We start from the raw sequence: 24,544 nt of genomic DNA on the forward strand, positions 1-24,544 counted from the left end.
AAGGGGTGGTTGGGGAGGACGGCTGAGAAGATTTTCCTTTGCTGCTGTCAGTTGGACATTCCATTCAACTGCCCCTGCGGTCATTCCGGTCCACTGAGCATGCCCAGTTTGTGTGACTGACTTTCACCAAGTAGAACAATCAACAAGATCACCATAAAGGCTTTACCAACACCAGGCCAGTCAAGTGACCACTGGAAACCATTCCCAAATTTGAGATCAATGGACCCAGGTTTAGGGAGAACTCCTCTGATCTATGAAAATGGTTGGAGTTTCAGTCTCTAATTTCTTCCTTCTCAGATACTCTGGTCTCCAACAAAGGGACAACACTCGGTGAGATGAAGCCATTTTGTTGGTCAGCAGGAGCTCAGAAGCAAGAAAATGTCAGAGTGGTAGAACACAGCATCATCTTCCTCTGCAGCTGCCCAATACTGGAAACTTCCAGATCACTGTGCCAGTCAAGTGGAGGAGGGACTTTGATTTAGAGACCCTTATGTGAACCTTATATGAGAAACTTGCTGACCTGCTTCTTCGATTTGTTAGCCTTACTATTCCTGATACTTAGGTGCTGTCTCTTAGAGACCTTGAAACAGCCAAGCCATGGCGGAGGACGTGGATGAATCTGCAGGTAAGCATCATCAGATCCTGAGGAGTCAGGCGTTTTGTGTCTGTGACCATATGTGTATGTGAGGTGAGGCACGGCATGCATCATTAAGGGAGGGTCTGCACACCTTAAAGGTTTTATGAAAAGCTATCCTAAAGTAAGATCGTTTGTCTCTACTCTCCCTTTATTCCAAAATAATAAAATCACATGGGTTGTAAAGGACCAATGACAGACTAGGAGCTTGAGAGATGATTGTGCTTTACCTTCTTTAAAAATGTTTGGTCCACTTGAGGAGAAAGTGGCTACAACACAAAGAAAGATAGTTTCTTGTTTAATCTTAAATACTGAGAGTCCTTTGGAAATATTCTGCTTTGCCCAAAAAAAAAAAGCTATATCCAACAGTTATGTTGTTTGATTTGGAGCCTTGTGGAAACTCACCTCATCCAGAAGTATCCCTCCTGCCAACTTTCCACATAGCATGAAATTGCTCAATATCTTTGACTCAAATATGTCTTCTCAGTTTTTCAAAGAGTTTTATTCAAATAATTCCTGAAAAGTGCAAGTCAAAAATAGTTGGGTCATTATCAGAAAAGAGCAAGTTTCCATGAGCATGGAACCAGAAGAGAAAACTGGCAGAGAGCCAGGAGGGAAGACAGAGAGAAAGAGGATGTGGAGAAATAAGGTGGAGCATTGAGGAAGGAGTGGAAATTAACTATGTTACACTGTTGCCCTCTCCCACTCAAGTCATGTGTAAGGGAGTCAGCTCATGGAATCTGAGAGCTGAGCTTTGTTAAAGTGGATATAGGGTGATGCCTACATGACTGGAGAGATAAATAAGAATCTAGCTTCTTTTCTCTCCTCCTCCACATTTAACTCAGGTTTTGAAAAAAAAAAAACTTAGCATCTGCTATTTTCAATTATCTCAGGTACACAAAATAAGAATAAGACACAGTTTCTGCTATCAAAGCACTGATAGTCTAGAAAGGAAGAGTGGGAAAGGGGGAGAGGGGAAAGAAGGAGAAAGAGACAAGGAGAGAGAGAAAATAAGAAATAAGCTTTCTGTGTCTGTTGCATAGCAATTAATAGGAAGGCATTTCAGCGTATACTTAATGCTTCTTTTTCTGTACATTTTAGAGATTTTTGGAGATATTAACCTCACTCTTGGCATGCTGAATAAGGAAGATGATATTAGCAAGGTAAGGAAAATAGAGAACAATCTCTTCCCCATTCACTTTTTCTAGTCCAGTTACTGCAACATTTCACCTACATCCCTCTTTGCCTCGACTTCCTCTTTTTTCTCTGGCTTCTTAAGTGGCATTCAATTTTTCAAAAAAGGCGGTTATAATTGAAGTCATTGTCATTTTTAAGCAATGGTATTTGGCATTTGAGGATTCAGAGTATACAACTCTAAAATCTAACAAAAGAGTGCCCCTTTCCCTAACCATATACAGATAGATGTGGAAGGGGGGGGGGTGTCACGTACAACCTGATTAGATCAGAGCCTCCTCCGGTGTAATTTGAGGGTTAGCAGACCTTCGGTCCCACCCAAAATGTATCATGGACTTTTTGGTGTGGACCAAATGTCTTGTGGATGTTTTGAACAGGACCAAATGTTCTGCAAAGAATTTGAGAGTTCCTATGAAAATCCCCAAAGATCTCCCCTACTTATCTGAGATGCTATTTCACAATTAAAGATTTACTTCTCTGAGATTTGAAGGCTTTTCTGGCTTCATAACCTTCTATAGAATAGCAATAGCCACTCTTCACTGAACACTTATCCAGGGAGCAGAGAGCTAGATGCTTTCGAAACAGTAGTGCATCATATTATATTCACTCCTCCCAACTTTATGAGATAGCAGTCGCCATTTCTACATGACCACTAAGAAAAATGAGGCCCAGAAAAGTTACATGACTTGCCTAAGGACGGCAGGAATGTATCCAAATACAAGTCTGTCTGACTCCAAGATAATGCTCCTAATCATGATTCAATGTAGCCTCCCTGTAATGGACAGCACCTAAGCCTTTGTCTCTTAATCCAGTGGTTCTCAACCCCAGTGCATACTAGACTCCCTTAGGCAAAGTGAGTTATTTCACACCCAGTCATAGGCATAGTACCTCCAGGTAACATGCATGAGGCTCTTGGAAATTTCAGAACATCAGTCTCTCATCTTCCAAAGGCCATGTAGCCACCTAAGAGATTTAGAAGAGCCATCATACACAGCATCTGCTCAAGCTACACGGTTCCTGGAGGCTGCAGCTCTATGGAAAAGGATCCACAACTTCTTCTCCACAAAGGCATGAGTGCAGCAATGAATAAATCCCCTTTAGGAACAAGTTTCATAACTTATCAGCCTTTGGGGGATTGCACTGTGTTCCTTAAAGCCACAGTGGTTTCCCGGTAGTCAGAGCAACAGTTAGGTTGATGGGCATTTCCATTGCCCTGAGTCCCCTACAGCAATGAGTTTCAAGAGACTTTGCTAAGTCAGGTAGTCCACCCCTGCCTTTAGTTAGATTTTGCCATAGAAATGTAGTCAAGTTAAAATAGTATTTAGAAGGAACTTTGCTCTACATATAAGCCTTGACTCCTAAAGATGCATGTTATGTTCAGGAAGCCCCAGTTAGGATATATAAAATCCACTGTGTAGCAGAGATACATTGATTAGTTTAATGGTGTTCTTCATTTAGACTTTATCTGATTCCTTTAGTTTTGTAACTCAAATTTCTGTATATAATCTTGTATGTTTGCAGGAAGACATTTATAGTCATCTCACTTCCATCATTCAGAATACTGACATCTTGGATGATGCAATTGTCCAAAGGCTGATTTATTATGCTTCTAAGGACATGCGAGACGATAACGTAAGTTTGATCTTTGATGATGAATCAGCGTCAGGGCCAGGAACAGGTCTTTAAGTGACCCACTGCACCCATATGGATGGCTCCATAAACTTTTATGAACCATAATCTTTTTCTACATCACTTCCAGGACTACAGATCACTTTTACTTATTCTTCATGGTAATTTGGATACTGTTACAGCACTTATTATATACCCCTTCACAGATGAGGAAACTGAGGTAGAGCTAAAAAAGACTTTAGAGGTAATATTCAATCCACCTTTAGAGGAGGAAGTTGATGCTTAGAGAGGTTGTTTTCAAAGTAACACAGCTGTCCAAACAAAATACAACAACACATAAAAAGGATCACATACTGTGATCAAGTTGGATTCATCCCAGGGACACAAGAATGGTTCAACATACAGAAATCAAAAAACACCACATCAACAAAAGAAAGAACAAAAATTACATGATCATCTCAATAGATGCAGAAAAAGCATTTGATAAAATTCAACACCCATTTATGATAAAAACTCTTACCAAAGTGGGTATAGAAGGAGCATATTTCAACATAATAAAGCTACTTATGACATATCCACAGCCAAAATAATACTCAACAGTGAAAAATTGAAAGCTTTCCCACTAAAATCTGGAGCAAGACAAGGATGCCCACTCTTACCACTTCTATTCAACAGTATTGGAAGTCCTAGACATAGCAGTCAGGCAAGAAAAAGAAATAAAAGGAATCCAAATTGGAAGAGAAAAGGTAAAATTTTCACTATATGCAGATGACATAATAATATATATAGAAAACCTCAAAGGCTCCACACAAAAACTACTAGAGCTGATAAAATAATTTGGCAAGGTAGCAGGATTCAAGATTAACATACAGAAATCAGCTGCATTTTTTTAATTTTTAAAAATTTTTTTATTGAAGTGTAGTTGATTTACAATGTTAGTTTCATGTATACAGCAAGGCAAGTTAATTATACATATATGTACGTTTTTGGGTTTGTTTTTTTTTTTTCAGATTATTTTCCATTACAGTTTGTATCTGCTAATCCCAACCTCTTAATCTATCCCTCTCACCCTCCTTCCCACCTTGGTAACCACAGTTTGATCTCTATGTTGCATTTTTTTACACTAACAATGAAATATCAGCAAATGAAAGTAAAAAGAAAAATCTCTTTTAAAATTACATCAAAAAAATAAAATACTTAGGAATAAACCTGACAAAGGAGGTAAAAGACTCAGCAGAGAACTACAAAACATTGATTAAGGAAATTAAAGATGATTTAAAGAAATAAAAAGATATCCCATGCTCTTGGATTGGAAGAATTAATACTGGTAAAATGGCCATAGTACCCAAAGCAATCTATAGATTTAATGCAATCCTTATCAAATTACCCAGAACATTTTTCACAGAACTAGAACAAATAATCCTAAAATCTATATAGAATCACAAAAGACCCAGAATTGCCAAAGCAATACTTAAGAAAAAGAACAAAGCTGGAGGCATAACCCTCCCAGACTTCAGACAATACTACAGAGCTACAGTAATCAAAACAGTGTAATATTAGCACAAAAACAGACATATGGATCAATGCAAAAGAATAGCGAGCCCAGAAATAAACCCACAGACTTAATGGCTGATTAATCTTCAACAAAAAAGTCAAGAATATACAATGGGGAAAAGACAGTCTCTTCAGCAAGTAGTGTTGGGAAAGCTGGACAGCCACATGTAAATCAATGAAGTTAGAACACTTCCTCACACCCTACACAAAAATAAACTCAAAATGGCTTAAAGATTTAAACATAAGACAAGACACTGTAAACCTCCTAGAAGGAAACATAAGCAAAACATTCTTGGACATAAATCTTAGCAGTGTTCTCCTAGGGCAGTCTAACCAGGCAATAGAAATAAAAACAAAAATAAACATATGAAACTTATAAGCTTTTGCACAGCAAAGGAAGCTGTAAGCAAAACAAAAAGACAGTCTATGGAATGGGAGAAAATATTTGCAGATGATGCAATTGACAAGGGCTTAATCTTCAGAATATACAAGCAGCTCATACAACTTAATAACAAAAAAACAAACAAATCAAAACCCAATCAAAAATGGGTAGAAGACCTCTAAGCAAGCAATTCTTCAATGAAAACATACAAATGACCAATAGGCACATGAAAAAAATGCTCAATATCACTAATTATCAAAGAAATGCAAATCAAAACTACAATGAGGTTATCACCTCACACCAGTCAGAATGGCCATCATTAAAAAGTCCACAAACAATAAATGCTGGAGAGGGTGTGGAGAGAAGAGAACCCTCCTACACTGTTGGTGGGCATGTAGTTTGGTGCAGCCATTGTGGAAAACAATATGGAGATTCCTTAAAAAACCAAAAATAGACTCACCTTATGAGCAATCTGACTCCTAGGCATATGTCCGAACAGAATCCTGTTTGAAAAGACATGTGCACCCCGATGTTCATAGCAGCACTATTTACAATAACCAAGACTTGGAAACAATCTAAACCTCCATTGACTGGATAAAGAAATTGTGATATACTTATACAATGGAATACTACTCAGCCATAGAAAAAAAATAAAATAATGCCATTTGCAGCAACATGGGTGGACCTGGAGATCGTCATTCTAAATGAAGTAAGACAGAGAAAAAAAATACCATGTGATATCACTCATAGGTGGAATTTTTTTTTAAAAGACACCAATAAACTTATTTACAAAACAGAAACAGACTCACAGACACAGAAAACAAATATATGGTTACCAGGGTGAAAGGAGGTAGGAAAGGATAAATTGGGAGATTTGTGGATACTAACTACTATATATAAAATAGATAAACAACAAGTTTCTTCTGTACAGCACAGGGAACTATATTCAATATCTTGTAGTAACCTATAATGAAAAAGAATATGAAAACAAATACATGTATGTATATGTATGACTGAAACACGCTGTACACCAGAAGTTGACACATTGTAAACTGACCATACTTCAATAAAATACATATATATATAAAATGCTAAAAAATCTTTTTTTAAAAAAAGTAACAGCTACCTATCAACAGAACAAATAACTAGAACCCAGATTTCTAGACTCTCACGTGAATTCTAATTTGTTTACATGCCTAATTATCCATGTATACTAGGCATTGTATCTGAAAAATTATTTGTTGAAATAATTTGAGTCTTGAGATAGTTATTTCCTTCCCGAAAGGATTTTTACTTGTTTACCTGCCAAGGGCACACACACAAAAAATCTGATTAATTTCAGAGCCTAAGATTTTTCTAGGCAGCTTCTTTTTGGTGTGGCCCAAATGTCTTATGGACATTTTGGATAAGACCAAATATCCTGCAAGGAATTTGAGGGCTCTTAGGAAAATCCCCAAAGATCTCCCCTACTTACCTGTAATGCTATTTCATAGTTAGAGATACATTTCTCTGAGATTTGAAAGCTTTTCCTGGGTTCATTAACCCTTTGTAAAAGAGAGCCAATTTCACCTTTCATCTCAATGTAGCCCTTTGGGGTCTTAGCCCCAAAGATGAGAAGTAGGATGACCAGGTTTTCATCACTGGTTGGCAATGAATTCTTACTATTGTTCCAAATGCTGCAAAGCAGCCTCAAAAGCAGAGCTTATCTCTCTGGATTTCCAACCTTGCCCGGATCTCAATTCAGTAACTCCACTTTATATTGTGATCTCTTTGACGTTTTTATGAGTATGTTTTTTAATATCTTGCCCAGCACTTTTTTTCTTTTTAGCAGGAAAGTTGATCAAATTACCTCATCCACCGTTACCAAAAGCAGTTCCTCAAAATAGCTCTAACATCAAGGATAATTAGATCAAGACAATGCTAAAACCCAAAGCTCTAGACTCCTCACTGTTTTTCTTTCTCCATTCCCTTCAGTAATTCATATCACTTAAACAGAAAACATCAATCTTAACGTTCACAGTACCTGATATAGTACTAAGAAACGTGTATTGCGTCAAGTTTACAAGAACTCTATTAAAAACTGGTTTGAGGTGACTTTTGAATTACTTCTGCTTTGCTGGCTGCTCCCACCTACGTTAGAGCCTTCCCCACTGGGTCTGTAACAGCCTGTTCTCGCTCCATGGAAAAGGCATAAACACTATGTAAACTGTTTCCCCTCTGCTGACTCGCTCTGCTCTTCCTGTGGTTGTTACTGTTATTTTCCATTTCTTTGTCAGCTCCTCCGAGAAATCAGAATGCTAGCTGGTGAGGTGCTGGTGTCTCTTGCTGCACATGACTTCAACTCTGTGATGTATGAAGTACAAAGTAACTTCAGGATCCTGGAGCTACCGAATGAATTTGTTGTGCTGGCCCTGGCTGAACTGGCAACCAGCTACGGTAAGGAGGGACTGCTGTCCACATCTTCCCTGGGAAACAGTCACCCTGACTAACCGTCTAAACCCAGATGGGAGCCGAAGCAGAAGGGAGAGGGGTCGACCTGCTTCCGGACTAGAGAATACTGACAGGGATTTGGGCGGTTGTTCATGAGCATGGACGAGCCTGCTGGCCAGTCGTGGGTCCACACTGCTCTGAGTTTGGCTGGACTCTCCCCCACCCTCATCTTCCCTTTCATCTGGCTTTGTGTTTCCAGAAACGTGTTTTCACAAGCCATATTCTGCAAACCACTGAATTCTTGCAGGAAGTAAGGGGTTCTTATTTAATGGATATTTATTGAGACCCTATCACCTGTGCTAGGTCTTGGGGATACAGGCAAGTTCTGCTGGGGGGGATGAACATTAATATAATATTATTCAAGCCAATAGTTGCTACTAAGCAACAGGTACAGGTGGCTGTTATACTGAGTATCTTATTTTAAACCAACCACCCCTTGACTCTCTAGCGACAGCCTCGCATCATGGTGGGGGAGGGGAGGGGATGGAGGCGCATGACTGCCTGCTGCACCTCACCTGCCTCCCTCGTGCAGCCTTGACAAGCTTGTTGTTGACGTGAGGGGGAGTCACAGAGCTCCCCAGCATGGGGAGGTAACGTCCTTCTCCTCTTGTGCCCCTCACCGCAGTGTCCCAGAGCATTCCCTTCATGATGATGACCCTGCTCACCATGCAAACCATGCTCAGGCTGGCCGAGGAGGAAAGGATGAAGGGAGCTTTCTGTATAGGTGGGTATCCCTGTGGTTTCCTCTTTGTTAAGACCAGACTATGAATGGAGCAAATGTCTGAGTTTTCCTTTTACTCCAGTCTTGTCCTTTGTAGTAATAGTAGCCACCAGGTATTGAGTGCCTACCACATGGAAGGCCCTCTGCAGGGAGTGATTGCTGTCAATCCTCACAGCAATTCTGAAAACTAAGTATTATTAACCCATTTTACAGATGAGAAACTGAGAGTCATGAAAGTTAAGCGATTTTCTCAAGGTGGTGACAGCCAATGAGATGGAAAGGTGGCATTCAGGTCTATATGACCACCCCATCTATATTCTTTCCACTCTCCTACACTGTGTCCATTTCTATTAGCCTTCTTCAATTAGATCACACTTTCTCTACAATGAATATGAGAGCTCATCAGCTCTTGGTCATAGGCTAAATTTTGGCATCTTCTTATAATGCAATATCATGAAAATGATAAGTAAACCATCTAATCAAAATACAAGCAATCCTAAAGTCAAGGAAAACTGGTAAGAAAATTTTGGGCACAAATTCCTTCTACCCCCAAACTGAGATGCATCTACAGTAATCAACAGTCTACAGAGAAGAACAAGCCTTGGAATTCCTTGAAAAAGCATTTATAGCACAATGAAAGGCTTCTTGAATGACTCTCGAGACCTAGACTCTGGTCTCTGATCAGCCACTGAGCCATCACAGGACTCCGCCCTTCTCTCAACCTCAATTTCACCTCTAAAAACAACAAATGAAGTGATTGCTAAGATCCCTTCCACCTTTGACATCCCCAGCACTACTATTTTGTGATATTTTAAAGCCCAGGCTGTCGAAAGTGTCTTCTTTACCTACCAACCACTTCTTTTCTGTTCTATTTTGCCCATTCCCTCCTGTTATGTCCTCAATGAAGGTAAATATGTGTATCTGAAATTTTAATATGTGTATTGAGAATTTACTGTGTGTCTAGGTACTGCCTTAGGTATTTTAAGATCATTATTTCATCTAACCCTCATAGTGACCCCGTTAGGTAGATAACATTTTCCATTCATCTTACAGACGAGAAAATTGAGGCTTAGAAAAGTTAAACAGCTTACCTGCAATCACACAGCCAGTATGTGGCAAAGCCAAGATTTGAACTATGAGTTTGACTCAAAGACTCCAACAACTACACTAGATTAACCCATTTTTCAATACTTTTTACTTTTTCCTACTTACTTTCACTATCAGCTAACATTGTGTTCCCGCAAATAAACTTTGATGCCTCTAATAGTATTTCTGCCTCCAATACTAATAACCAAGAAGATAAAAGAAAATAAAACCAGAAATCATCATGGCAATGAGTAAGAGAATTCTCTGTCTTTGTGTTATAAAGTTACCTAAGTGCCCTTTGGCCCTAAAACAACTTTGATCTGATTGCCACTAAAGAAAAGGTGTAAAATTTATTTTTTTAATGGAGGTACTGGGGATTGAACCCAGGACCTTATGTATATACTAAGCATATGCTCTACCACTGAGCTATACCCACCACCACCCCCAAAAAGATATAAAATTTAATAGCCAGCCAGCCATCTATGCATTCAATCAAATTGGCAAATAAACAAAGATTGTGTTTGTTGCTTCGGCTACCATCAACAAACAAGACACCATCCTTTCTCATTAGTTTATAGGCCAGTGCAAGACACACACACGCACAATGGATTTGATAAAATACAACATGAGATTATCAGAGTTTGGAGGGAATGGGAATGAACTGATAAATTACCAGCTCCAAGGCTGAGATACTTGGGATATTTTCTATGGTGTATGCACACGCAGTATCCTTCAGAGAGCAAACTGCAATTATTTTTTTACTATCTAATGAAAGGGATAGCATGAGGAGCTGAAGGAAAAAATATTATTATTTAATGCATTTGATGTAAATATACATGGGTAAGTAGCCGAAATGATATTTTTGCAGGCCCAGGATTTTTTAATTGTATTAAAGTAAAACAGACATGGAGAAAAACATACAAATCAGAAGTATACAGATTGATAAGTTGTCACAAACTAAATTTATCCATTTGACCACCACTCAGGTCAAGAAGCTGGATATTACTAACACTCTAAAAGCTCCCCCTTATCTTTTCTCCCAGTCCTCACCCTCTCCATCCTCTTGAAGGGAAACCAGTCCTGAATTCTAACACCACAAATTAGTTTTGCCTATTTGTGAGATTTGTACATGTTGTTTTGTGTACCTGTAGTCCATTTTCATTTCTGTATACTATTATATATCTATACTACAATTTATTTTTCCATTCTACCTGTTGACAAAAATTTGGATCTTTTGTTTGTCTGTTTGAGGTTATTACAAAAAAACTGAATATGAACCTTCTTGCACAAGTTTTTTAGTGCCCATCTGTATGCATGCCTAATGGCTGTATGCCTTGGAGTGGAATTTCTGGATCATAGGTGATGCATATTCAACTTTGGTTGATCATGCCAAACAGTTTTCTATAGCGTTTGTATCAATTCATCCTCTCACCAACAGAATGTAAAATTCCAGCAGCACTTTAGTCTTGTCAACACTTGGTACTGTCTGAAATGTTAGCAATTCCAGATGGGAGGTTGTAATATCTCATCATGGTTTTCATTTGCATTTCGCTAAAGTGGCTGAATATTTTTTATATATTTACTTGATACAGTCATAAGATTTTGCAGAAACTATTACACATTTGCTAATCATCAATCCACCCTTCTCATATTGTCTTATGGTCCTTCCCATGTTTATATTTTTCTCACTCTGTGGTTGTTTCTTCAATGCAGCCCTTCAGAAGTTCAGCAAAGCCATTTATAAATATGTCAACCACTGGAGAGATTTTCCCTATCCCAGGCTGGATGCCAATCGACTCTCTGACAAGATCTTCATGCTGTTCCGGTATATCATGGATAAGTGGGTCCCCACAACCTCGCCTATGCAAGTGAGTGGGGCCTTAGCATGCCTCAAGCTAGCCATCCTTGCAGGTTCATTGGACCTCCTCTTCTCTTTTTGACATGATAATTAATCTTAGTTCTTTTGGAAAGCTATGAGTTGTATTTTTATCTGGCTTATTAAATCTTCTGTTTTTCCTGTTTCAAATCACTATTTACTCATTATTTCAACCGATATATTTATTAAGTCTCCATACATGCCAGACATCATTTCATGCTGGGGACACAGACCCGAGTCCCCACTCTCATGGAACTGACATACCAATGTGCAGAGAGAACAATGAATAACTAAAGTGATCAAAATTATATAGAATGTCAGCTATTTCATGTCTTATATATCATAACCCATGTTTGAGCTGAGTCACTGACTAGGAAAACATCAATCTACCAAAATTTCCTGTGTCTATGAAAATCACAATTAATTTAAATGACATATAAAGAAAGCTTGACTGCTTCAAAATAGTGTAATGCCTTACAAAGAATAGGTTACACAGTGCATTCACATATGTAATCCCATCCTTATCTTGCTTAATAGCTACAATTTTTTAAAGTAGGCTAAATTATATCCTATTTAGATCTCTTTATTGCTATATTATAAAAGATTTAACACAGCTACCTTCTCTGATTCAGTTTCTTTTCTGTGCTTTGAGCTATTAAAGCTTTTATTTTTTAACATGCTGGGATAGTTAACTCATGAGCCAACATGGAACGTTTAAAATATCTTGTAGAAGTCTTTTCTGCAAAAGCAAAATCCAAAGAATTTGCTGACAACTTTCCTGGCTTCCCACAGGAAGAGTTAGGCAGCCAATAAGAAAGTACACAAAATAATAAGGGAGCGCAGGGAGGGAAGCACAGGAAAGGCCGTGACATTGGAACTGAGCTTGCAACCCATGAAGTCATCCATTACAGAGGAGGTGCAGTCCCTAAAGAGGGGATAAAACCCACAGAAGCATAGGTTGGAGGTAGGGTAACGTCCACACTTGAGTAAGTCCTGTGGGAGAAGGGCAGTCAGACAGGGGAAAGGGGATATAAAGAAACAGAAATAAAAGAAACCAAAAAAGGTGATCTTGGCCACACAATAAAAGCCTTGACTACACAGGACTTTTTTTTTTTAAGAAGTAGGAAACCTTAGAAGGGCTTAAGCAAGAAAAATGAGATCTTAAAAATGAGAAAAGAGTGATTTTCAAGAAACAAAGGCAGATCTGCAGAGTCCATTTCTGTAGTGCTTAAGCAAGAAAAATCTTTAAACGTGTCCACTGCTGGGAAATGTGGTAGAAGAACCTCCCAGGTGACACACAGTCTCGAGGGAAATAAATGGTTATTATTACTAGCCACTAAGTTTTGAGGTAGTTTGCCATACAACAAAATGTAGCTAATAGAAAAAGAAATCATATAATATTAGGTAGAAAAAAGCAGAATATAGGACTATCAAGAGTGGTGTCAATCTTTAAGAAATTAAAATACATAGAAGAAAATATGGAAAAGAAAAGTCAAATAAGGAAATAACATGTTGAAATTACACCACATAGTGTTTATCTGTGAGTGCCGTGGGAACCATGTTTTCTGCTTCATCTTAATCTTTGTAATTTCTAAATTTTTATCATCACTACATATTGCATTTATATTTTATACTTGTTCATTTTTCATGTCAACAGAAGCCAGTTATAGTGGATTGAGAAATAAACGGGTGGCGGGGAGTGGAGACTGCAATGACAGAACACTCCTTCAAAAAGCTTTGCTTTGAGAGAAAAGAAAGAGAAATAGAATCGGATGAAGATAATAGTGGGGTCGAAATGATATGGAATCAAAGTTTTTTTTAATTTTAAATTTATTAACATAGAAAAAGAAAGTGACAGAAGAGCTGGGCAAATACTGAAATGAGTATCAATATAGATAATAGATGTAGATAAAAATATAAATATAAATATAAAAACTCTACCTCATACAATGATCTGAACATAAACATTTTTTAAAGAAAACTTTCTTGGTTGAAAGCAGTGGAGGAAGTTTTTTGGGGGGAAGTATCTAAAGCTCCTGGTATTCTGAGAAATGTACAGAAAGCATGATGAAGTATTAGAAACGGTATCTGTTTGCTGCCTCTGCAGACTTTGGCCATCATTAGGGCTCACGGACCCGCAGTGAGCTTGCTCCTCCACCGGGAAGACCTCTGTGAATACGCCCTGGGCCAGGTCCCCTGGCTCCTGGACCAGTATAAAGACAAAGAGATCGATTTCCACATCACTCAGGTGAGCACCACACCCTAAAGAAACTGATGCCAATAGTTGACCAGCAATTGTCCTAGAGGATATTAAGTTGTAAGAGGGCCTGAGGAACTTAAAGACCTGTTTGGGCAGCTGAACTTATATACGTCTTGCGAAATATGAAGTAGAGAAGAGCTGGGTATAGCTGGAGGGTGGAGACTCCAGAAAAGAGTTTCTTCTTAAGCTGCTGGGGCACTGAACAAGGTAGAGGGGCCAGAATCACTACAAAAATCTGGTAACCACAGGAAGGCTATGTATGGGTGTGTTCTCCTCACAAAATGTAACTGTCTGCCTTCCACATCCTGTCCTGCTGCTTCGTGTGCAGCCTCCAACTAACCTTTGAGAGCTTCTTTCCCAGAGTCTAAGACAAATACTGACGGCAGCAGTCCTTTATGACGTTGGTCTTCCAAAAGCCTTGAAAAAAACTATCTTTATCAATTTACTCCACCAGGTAAGAAGACCATCGGTCAAATCTGATTGTTTCATTTTCACCAGTTTTCTGTTTCTAACACCTACCACCTGATTTTTTGTCATCCAGGTGTGCAGAGTTCCAGAGCCGCCAGTAACAGAAAATGAAATTGAAGCTTCAAGCTGTTTCCTCATTCTAGGTAGGACCCAGCATCCAGAGGGCTTTTAATTAAAATATCTCCAAGTGATGCTGACGACAAGGATGCAGTGTGTGCAAACTGTCACTTTGTCACTTTCACACATACACACAAAATGTTTTTTCAACTCACAGTAGTCTGCGCCTTTCCCCATTCCACCTGTTCCTAAGAGGAGCGCTATAGGTAAGCTGACCAGTCATCCTGGTCTGTCTGGGACTAAAGGACTTCCAGGGAAATAGAACTTTCAGTTCTAAAACCAGAAAGATCTCAGGCATATTTTGGACATTAACTCCTTACTGGATATATGGTCAGCAAATATTTTTTCCCATTCCATATGTTACCTTTTCATATTTTGTTGATGGTTTCCTTTTCTGAGCAGAAGCCTTTTGGTTTCATTTAGTCCCATGTGTTTATTTTTGCTTTTGTTGCCTCTGCTTTTGGCATCAAATTCAATCATTGCCAAGACCAATGTCATGGAGCTTACTCCCTATGTTTTCTTTGAGGAGTTTGACAGTTTCAGGTCTTGCGTTTAAGTCTTAAATCCATTTTGTTTTAATCTGTGTGTTTGGTGTAAATCCAATTTCATTTTTTTTCACGTGGCTGCCCAGTTTTCCCAGCACCATTTATTGAAAAGACTATTCTTTCCGCTATTGTATATTCGTGGCTCCTTTGGTGAAAATTAATTGACCATATGTACATAGGTTTATTTCCAGGCAAACCAGTATGAGTTGGTAACCCTAAGGCTAGGAAATGCTTTTTTTCTTGGTATTTGAGATTATTTGAAACTCTGTCAAACCCAAAGTCACCCTTTTTTCTTCTTTGTCATCTCTTAGTATCTGTTCCTTGACTCTCTTTTCCTTCTTCATTCTCTCCCTTTCCTTCTTGCTTTCACATCAGAGTCCCACCCACTACCAGGTTAGAATACCTGATATAGGTTGTAGAAGAAGCACCAAGTCTCCAGGGTCAGGATACAAAACTAATTCAATTACCAGCTGAAGGGTGACTTTGACATTCCTCATAGAATTATCCTCTTCCCATTCACAAATATCTTACCTAAGGTCAAAATGAGTTCTTATGATGCCTGTATTTCTTAAACTTGCAGCCCATTCCAGCCCAGCAGACCTGATGGAATTTTTTGATGAACAGATGAGAAGTAATAATGAAGCCATTCGTACGGGAATCTTGTCTTTGTTAAGATCGGCTATCAGTGCTGAGGGTGAGCAATCATGAGGAAGCCAGAGGGGTCTGTTTTGTACAAAGAAGCAAACTGAAGCCTATGCATTCTCTAAGTTTATCCTATGTCTTTGGAATGTTTATAGAACATTATATTCAAATGAAGCCCTGTTTTCTTAGTTGTCTACAATCTACTACTTTTAAACAGGCATTTCCAATTACCTCGCTTATTTCATGATATTTATGGATGCACCCATTAGATGAGTAGAATATTTGAGAATTGAATTCAGAATTTAAGAACACCAGTAAGCTGGTTAAGTGGGCCAATAAACAGGGGGTGCATAGAAAGAATGCACAATGTTCCAAAAATTAGTAAATTTAGAAAAAAGTACAATTTAGTAAATTTTCATATCTAATTCCAAAAAGCACATACTTTCTTGTTTTTTCTTTTTCAGTTTTATTAGGTAGAATTATTATAGTTTGATTGCACATACACATTATATTGCATGTAAATACATATATACAGTGAACTGCACATTTTTTTAGTTTACATGTATGGACTGATCTTTGTTTCTAAGAACAGGTTAGAGCTTTAGCTTTTTAATCTTACATAGTTATCAAAGGAATAAAGCCAACTACGAAATAAGAATCAACAGAATTCAGTAATCCAATCATAAAGGACAGTCAAGTGTGCTTACACATATTCAAGAAATCAATCATCTTAGTTATAAATAATAATTAGTTCATTTGTGTCTATATTATTATTTTTATTATTTTTTAGATTCCTCAAATAAATGATGTCATATGGCATTTTTTTTCTCTTTCCGGCCCACTTCACTTAGAATGACAACCTTCAGGTCCATCCATATTGCTGCAAATGGCATTATTTTATTCTTTTTTATGGCTGAGTACTGTTCTGTTGTATATATGTACCACATCTTCTTTATCCAGTCATCTGTTGATGGACATTTGGGCTGTTTCCATGTCTCGGCTATCATAAATATTGCTGCTGTGAACATTAGGGTGCATATGTCTTTTTCATTTTATTTTTCTCCAATTATATGCCCAGGAGTGGGATTGTTGGATCACATGGTAAGTCTATTTTCAGTTTTTAAGGAACCTCCTTACTGTCCTCCATAGTGGCTGCACCAATCTACACTCCCACCAATAGTGTAGGAGAGTTCCCTTTTCTCCACATCCTCTCCAGCATCTATCATTTGTAGACTTTTCAATGATGGCCATTCTGGCTGGTGTGAAGTGATGTCTCATTGTAGTTTTGATCTGCATTTCTCTGACAATTAGTGATGCTGAACATTTTTCCATGTGCCTGTTGGCCATTTGTATGTTCTTACTGGAGAACTGCTTGTTTAGGTCTTCTGCCCATTTTTAGATTAGGTTGCTTCTTTCTTTGATATTAAGGTGTATGAGCTATTTGTATATTCTGGAAATTGGTCCCTTGTCAGTATTATCATTTGCAAATATTTTCTCCCATTTTGTAGGCTGTCTTTTCATTTTGTTGATGGTATTCTTAGCTATGCAAAAGCTTTAAAGTTTAATTAGATCCCATTTGTTTATTTTTGCTCATAAAGTACGTACTTCCCTATTATTGGGATGCATCTTATAATTGATAGCATCTTTAATTATCATCAGCCACTATAGTTTTTCACTTTGGGTGCAATATAAAATAATGATGCCTCATAAAATTGGTATCTTGGATTTAATACAGTATGATAATTCATTTTTGCACTGCATTATAATAGTTTTTAAAAACTCAGCTTGCCCTGAGATTTATTGGAGAATTGGCAGAAAAAACATGAAGTAGTCTATAAAATTTAAAGCCGATCCATTAGGCATGATGTATTGAAGCCACTTAAGAATCTAACATTTTAAACAAGATGAAACAAAATGTAATAGAGAACCCAAAAAACAGCAATCAACATCTTTAAAGAGCTGGAAAAGGGGAGGGTAGGAGGGAACTGAATAACATAAAAGGTTAAGGATCAGAGACTTTGCAGTTACATACTATAACTCTAATGGGTTTTCATCGATCCAAATGTATTGTACTGCTACTGAAGCAGACCTCTCAATCTCTCCCTCTTTCAGAGCCCAAGTTGAGGGATCATATCACTTCAATTGAAAGAACAGTCAAAGTCGTCATGGGTGACCTCAGTATTAAAGTAAGAGGATCAATGGGGGCTTTTATTTGGATAATGACAGTTTAAGGAGTAAATGAAATGGTTTTGATTATTTAAGGATCTGCTTATGAGAATGCTTTATAAAGAGCTCACTGATCAATTCTCCTTTTAAAAGAACTGTATCTTTCCCCAAAAGATAAGCTATATCAAAGTGAAGTTCTAAAGCACATTTAATTCAAGGGTTTCTCTGTAAGGGGAAAAAACAAAGATTTTTGCCCTGAACATCACCATGCCATAGACTTCAAATAGTTAAGAAATTAATTGTTCATTATAAAGATAACATATCTTCCTCTAGAAAAGAATAACCCTTGAACTTTGTTCTGAGCATAGACACCCTGTTTTCCACTCAGGGAGCACCTAGAGCAAGTTTTGCACAGAGTAGATTGCTCAATATTTCCTGATTATTTGATTAAAGTATTCCATGTTAGAAAAGACAGAATTTGTAGAGGAACAATTTTTTAAATTAGCAATTGTTGTATTATTTGTATGAAAACCATATTTTGTTTGGATCAAAGCCCTACACAGAAGCAAGGAAGAGGAGAAAATTCCCCTAGAGGCTTTAGTCACCAACTAACTGCGGTTAAAATAACCAAAGCTATGCAATAAACAGCAATGGAGTGATTAAATATAAAGGCCTGACCCAGTAACTGGCCAAGCCAATCAAAGAATTACTAGTAGATTTTAAAGTAGAATAAAATAGCACAGAAACGTTAGGGAAGGCCAGCTCCTCAGGCAAAAACAGAGATGTACCTGTCTCCTCACTTAGGGCGATCACTGAGTGCCTGTATGCTAACTGCTAATTGCCACCATGCAGCCCTGCCTTCCTGTTTAAAAATATTATTTTCTTCCCACCCTCCATTAAAAGACCCATTCACTAAGCAATTAGATCTGAGCTTTCTATCCTCCAGGGAAGCAATCCAATAAACTAATCGAAGCCAAATTATCAAAAACTTGTAACACAGGTTCATAAACCTTTATTCGAATCCCTAGGGCCAGATGTATTTCAGAATTCACAATTTTTCAGATGTTAGAAAAACATTACTGTGACTGTGGCCCGCTGTCAAACCTATTGATATTTCTTCAAGAAAATGTATGCATACCCACACTTCATAAAATACGTAAAGACTACAAATAGCTTTGAAACCATTCAGATTGGGGTTTGCCACCAATGAGATGGGAACACATTTAAGAAACAAAATCCAAGTTTTCAGACTTGTTCGGAGTTTGAATTTGTGAATAAGGAATCGTGAAACTTTATTTAAATGTGCTCTCTTCCAATAAGGATTTTTAAAGCGAGGCAAGGTTTTAGTCCAAAGTTGCTAATGTTTCAAAGGATGTAGTAGTAGAGGCTATGTCTTGGGAATAAGGAGAAAGATTTGGGTTAAAGAGAGCTTTTCCAGTGACCCCTAAGTCATAGCCTATAGCTTACTTCCTGCTCCATCTATCATTATTCACATCATTCAATTTATACTCTTTTTTGGAAAGATTCTCCCTGAATAATCCATGAAGGTTAAACAATAGGAGAATCTAGATTTTCATTCTGCCGAACAGAGAAAAATGTTGTGAATGTTTCCTTACTCTAGGTGAGGAATTCCACCCTCCTCCTCATCCAAACCATGTGTGAAAAATGCTACATTGAAGCCCGGGAAGGATGGCCACTGATTGATTACGTCTTCTCCCAGTTTGCCATGTCCACCAAGAATCTGGTATGAAGAGGGAGCCGTTTTGAGTTCTGCCCTGAGATAAATGCAGTTGACTCAGCTGGATTTAAAAAAAAAAAAGAAAAGAAAGAAAGAAAACAAACAAAAAAACTGTGGTTCAATTCGTTGACTGGTTTAGAAGTTGTATTTCGGTCTTATCATTTTTATTTATAGATTTTTCAGCTTCTAGTGTTTCCAGTTCCCTTTCACTGATACCATTTTTAACTTATAATAAATGCAAGGGAGGTTAAATCACAGTTTTCCCTAAGGAGGAAGCAACCTGGCCTCAAAAGGTTTGGGGATGGTTTGGAGGTGGGCAGAGAAAGGTAATTGTTTCTAGAAAATAAGAGACATCCACACCTGTTGCACTGGTTCCTTTCAATGAATAGCCTGAAAAACATGTGTGTAAGAGACCAGTGATCTTAGCAAGTTCATTGCAACCAGAGCTACAGTCCACTCCACTAGGAAGCAGTGTCTTTGGAAATTTTTGCCCCAGAGAAAATGGGGAAAGGCCAGAGGGAAAAAGGGAATATCTGAAGTTTAAGGCTCCTCATGTTTGCTTTTCTGCTTTAGCCAGGGGTCTTTTTTCTAACCCATTCCTCCAAGGAGCACTTTATTTTTTTTCTCTTGCATTGCTTCTTTTTACTTTCTAATTTTTTTATTGAAGTATAGTCGGTTTACAAAGTTGTGTTAATTTCCAGTGATCAGGAAGGGGGTTCAGTTATACATATATACATATATATATATATATTCTTTTTCATATTCTTTTCCATTATAGGCTATTACAAGATATTGAATATAATTCCCTGTACTATACAGTAGGTCCTTGTTGTTTATTTATTTTATATATAATAGTTAGTATCTGCAAATCCCAAACTCCCAATTTTTCCCTCCCACCACCCCACCATCCCATAACCATAAGTTTGTTTTCTATGTCTGTGAATCTGTTTCTGTTTTTTTAAAAGTTTGTGTCATTTTTAAATTCCATATATAAATAATATCATATGATGTTTGTCTTTCTCCGTCTGGCTTACTTCACTTAGTATGACGATCTCAAGGAGCACTTGAAAACACGGATCAGATACTGAGACCAAGATCGCTGGGTTCTATGAGCCCACCCCAAAGCCTGAGACCACATCCAAGTAAGGTCGGAGGACCAACAGGAGGGATTATTAACAAGTCACCTATTTCATCTTTCTTAAAGGAGAAACCAGTAAAACCTAACTCCCAGGAGAATGAAAAGGGAGAGAAATCTGTCCAAGAAACAAGCTTGGAGATCTTAAAAACCCTGGACCCACTGGTCATTGGCATGCCTCAGGTAAGGGGTCTTCTGTCTCCACTTATCAGTTACTCTGATGACCCTTCTGAAGCTCTGTGCACTTGGGAGTGAAGATACGAGTTTGTGCTCCACGTGTCAGCAGCTCTTCAAAGCTCCGACTAAAGGAAATATATCGGCACGCTCAGTGCCAGCACATAGTAGTTCCTCAAAAACAGATATTAAATAGTCTTTTATAGCTGGATCGCAAATGGCCGTTTATAAGCATCTTAATATATTATTTCTCTTCTTCCCTAAAATACTTAGACATATTGTCAGGTAATGGTTGATGATTTGAATACAATGAATACTAACCTTTCCCCATTCCTCTGGGAAGGTGTTAAAAGCACACTTTCTCAGGTCTCTCTGGAGGTCTGATATGACCTGGACCTCAAGGGGAAGAACCTTGGAATCTGCATTTTCCTTAAGGAGAACAACTTGGGAAAGGATTGAATGACCAAAAATACATGGCACAGCCCAGAGACAATCAACAGACCAATTTAAGTGGCTCTGAGGCCTTATTTAGGATGGTATTTTAAGATGTGGTTCTTGGATCATCTGGGGTATTTATTTAAAATGCAGACTTCCAGGCCACATACCAACCCTAAATGAGTCTGCATATCTGAGCATGGGGCCCATGAATCTGCATGCAAATGAATTCCAACATCTCTGGTGCATACTAAAGTTTGGGAAATTCTGATCTAGTAGGAAATAATGAAAAAAATAGTCTGTGACAAAGGGCCAGGCTCTAAAGGGTCTGAAATGCCAAATTCTACCTTGTCCTTGATGAGCCATTGAAAATTTTCAGCAAGGGCTGAACTTTTAAAGTGATGACTGTCGGAAATCAATGGATGGGCATGAGTAGACAAAGCATAAAGAGACTGAGATCAGATGAGGTTCATAGGAGCCAGAACTGGGTCATAATAGCAAGAGGGAAAATATGGAAGGGCGTGAGAAATCTTACAATGAAAAAAGGACTAGGCTTGGTGATTAAATACAGATGACAAGACAAAGGGGAGAGTCCAAGCTGACATCTAGGTTTCCATTAGGACCTAAAACTTACTAAGAATATGAAAACAAATACATGTATGTATATGCATGACTGGAACATTGTGCTGTACACCAGAAATTAACACATTGTAACTGACTGTACTTTAATAAAAATAAATTTAAAAAAAATACTGACTAAAGAAACTAGGTGCTGCAGGTTTCCGGAGCAAGAAGATCTGCACCTGAAGCCTGGACAGTGACAGCTGCCCGTTCACTGTCCATCCCATCCTCACTTTGGACAATCTCACTCTAGTCTTGGAGTCTGGAGAAATACATGGGTATTTTTGGTCGTCACATCAACAAGGGGCTTACCAGCACATGGTGAGTGGTGCTGGCACTTCCTGCAGTGACCCACAATGAAGAGTTGTCCTGCCCCAAATTCCAGCAACAACCCCATGGAGAAATACTGACCACCGCTCACGAAATCTAGCACCTGAAAGCTCATGCGCCGTGCAGAGACTGTATTTCATGATCTCATTTTGATTTGGCCTGAAAAGCAAAATAATAAGTGAGAGAAATTTTTCCAAATTTGAGGGAAACACACGGCGGACCAAGGAGGAATAAAGGAAAAGCATAAGTAATCCTTGCATCTTGCCTTATGTTTTCTACAGGTGCTATGGCCAAGAATCCTGACTTTTGTGGTACCTGCAGAATATACGGGAACTCTGAAATACCTGTTCAATATCATCAGAATTCTGTTCATGGCAGAGGAGAGGAAGAAGAATGACAAGGAGTCAACAGCCCTCGTCATCTCTACAGGAGCTGGTTGGTACTCTCAAAAACAAAGCAAAACCTTTCTCTCCTGAGAGACTCATTTCCAGAAAGGCCACATGGCTTTGCTCGTTTACCTGACCCCAATCTAAATTTTCTTAGCCCCCACAAGCAATAATGAAAATTGCTTTCTCTTTCTAGTGAAACTTCCTTCACCACAACAGCTGCTGGCCAGACTTCTGGTGAGTGAGTTATGAAAAACCAATGTGAGATAGATTGAAACCAATATAGATCATTCAGTTCCAAATAAACGCTACTAAAATTACATAGATATTCCAAACCCAAAGAACCACTAAAATGGCATAAAAATGTTCTGCGATACTAATGACACTCATGAAGATTTATTTTGTTGCAACTGAAATGTTTGTTAAACTTTATTTATAATTTTAAATAAGCATAGACTGAATCTGATTCATACGAACCATTCAAATAAATTCCACATCTGTTTGTTTACGTTTCTCTCTCTCCTTTTGGCCACATATGTGTCATTCACTCAAGCACCGTGTCCACATGCCCTCATTTCACTAACAGATACATCTAAGTGTTGGTACCTTTCATTTATTTTTAGTTGATGGTTTCCCTGTGTTTTTTCACCTTTATCCTCAGGAGAAAATTGGGCAGATGGATTGTCTAAGTATTTATTAGCTTTGCTCCAGAATAAGTAAGAATAGACTGTGACGATTTGTTAAAAGATCATCTAATGAAAGATTCAAGAGAATCCAGAACAATGATCAAAAAGGAAAAGCTAGGTAAGCCTTATAAATAGCTCTGAGTTGATTAGCATTTTCTCTTCTATCCTCCAGGTAATATCTATGCTCGCCAGTTTAGGGAAATTATGTGGTGCTGGTGCAATTGGACTTTTGAAGATACTGCCTGAGATAATTCACCCAAATTTGGTAGAGCTGTGGAAAACACGCATACCTGAGCTCCTGCAGCCTCTGGAAGGTATAAGGGAGTGGGATCAGGCCTTTACCCAAGGTGGCAAGAACACAAAGAAGCACTTCAATGTCTTAAGCCACTGTTGTTCATTTTAGGCAGTAGAAACAACGAACTTGATATGCAAGCTAAACAGCTGCATTTTCTCCCGGACTCCTTATGTTCTATTTCTCTATGAGAGACTTAACACTACAAGAGGACCTGGTGGGTTATATACTCAGCAGGAACTTTTACTTTTGCTCTGGTCTTTTTCTTATATGTAGAGAAGCTCTTTTTTGGTATTGTTCTAAAAACTTATTGTTCATTCATGCTAGAATATTGAAATATGGTCATCCAATAGTTAGTGTTGCAATTGGCAAAAAGCCCAGATTTTATCATGAATTTGAAGCGCCTGTGTCGAGCTAACTATCAATTTAAAATTGCCAGCATAGTAAATTTAATCTGAAATAACCATCCTGCATAGAAAGAAAGCTTGAAATGGAAACCTAGCATCCACTGGGGACCTGGCAAGGGGAAAATTGTCTTGATTTGTTTTTGCAGTTATTGCATCAATTTCTGTTTCTAGGAAAGAACACCAGTATTGTGCTATGGGAGACCATGCTGCTTCAGGTAAGGGTGGCTCCTAGACTAACTGCTGACAAAGGGTGATGAAACCACCGAAAGTTACCTGTCTTAACTAAAAGGAGTTAGACTCCCAAGGGCAGGAAACAGCATTTCCTTTTCTTGAGAAAAACACTAGACTGTTAGACATGATCACATTAGAATTATGCTCTTTGAATCACTGAAATTTGAGCAACAATCTTCAGTCTTCAATTTGATTCAGAGTTTCAGACAGCTTTGAGGATTTCACTTTATAGTATTTTTCTCCATGTCTGTCTTAAATCTTCTCTAATTTTTAGGGTTTTTTCCCCTCTCCTTGTAATTGCATTATTTTACCATTTATATAAAGAAACAGAGATTAACATCATTT

General features: G+C 38.2%; 1 protein-coding gene across 2 annotated transcripts in view; it reads left to right on the forward strand.

Moving 5' to 3' along the window:
* Positions 1–327: 327 nt before the first annotated feature.
* Positions 328–24,544, forward strand: part of MROH2B (maestro heat like repeat family member 2B) — a 59,504-nt gene continuing 35,287 nt past the window's right edge. For both annotated transcript variants that reach the window (XM_072958743.1, XM_072958744.1), the window contains exons 1-17: positions 328–625; positions 1,736–1,797; positions 3,350–3,460; positions 7,670–7,829; positions 8,509–8,607; positions 11,404–11,558; positions 13,674–13,814; positions 14,188–14,280; positions 14,368–14,437; positions 15,537–15,650; positions 17,711–17,784; positions 19,386–19,508; positions 20,707–20,820; positions 22,479–22,632; positions 22,780–22,820; positions 23,442–23,583; positions 24,140–24,183. In XM_072958743.1, the coding sequence (XP_072814844.1) occupies positions 598–625; positions 1,736–1,797; positions 3,350–3,460; positions 7,670–7,829; positions 8,509–8,607; positions 11,404–11,558; positions 13,674–13,814; positions 14,188–14,280; positions 14,368–14,437; positions 15,537–15,650; positions 17,711–17,784; positions 19,386–19,508; positions 20,707–20,820; positions 22,479–22,632; positions 22,780–22,820; positions 23,442–23,583; positions 24,140–24,183 (1,725 nt within the window). In that variant the 5' untranslated portion in view covers positions 328–597. The remainder of the gene's footprint in view (positions 626–1,735; positions 1,798–3,349; positions 3,461–7,669; positions 7,830–8,508; positions 8,608–11,403; positions 11,559–13,673; positions 13,815–14,187; positions 14,281–14,367; positions 14,438–15,536; positions 15,651–17,710; positions 17,785–19,385; positions 19,509–20,706; positions 20,821–22,478; positions 22,633–22,779; positions 22,821–23,441; positions 23,584–24,139; positions 24,184–24,544) is intronic.

This window comes from Vicugna pacos, chromosome 3, assembly GCF_048564905.1.
Source record: "Vicugna pacos chromosome 3, VicPac4, whole genome shotgun sequence".
In the NCBI taxonomy this organism is placed as follows: Eukaryota; Metazoa; Chordata; class Mammalia; order Artiodactyla; family Camelidae; genus Vicugna; species Vicugna pacos.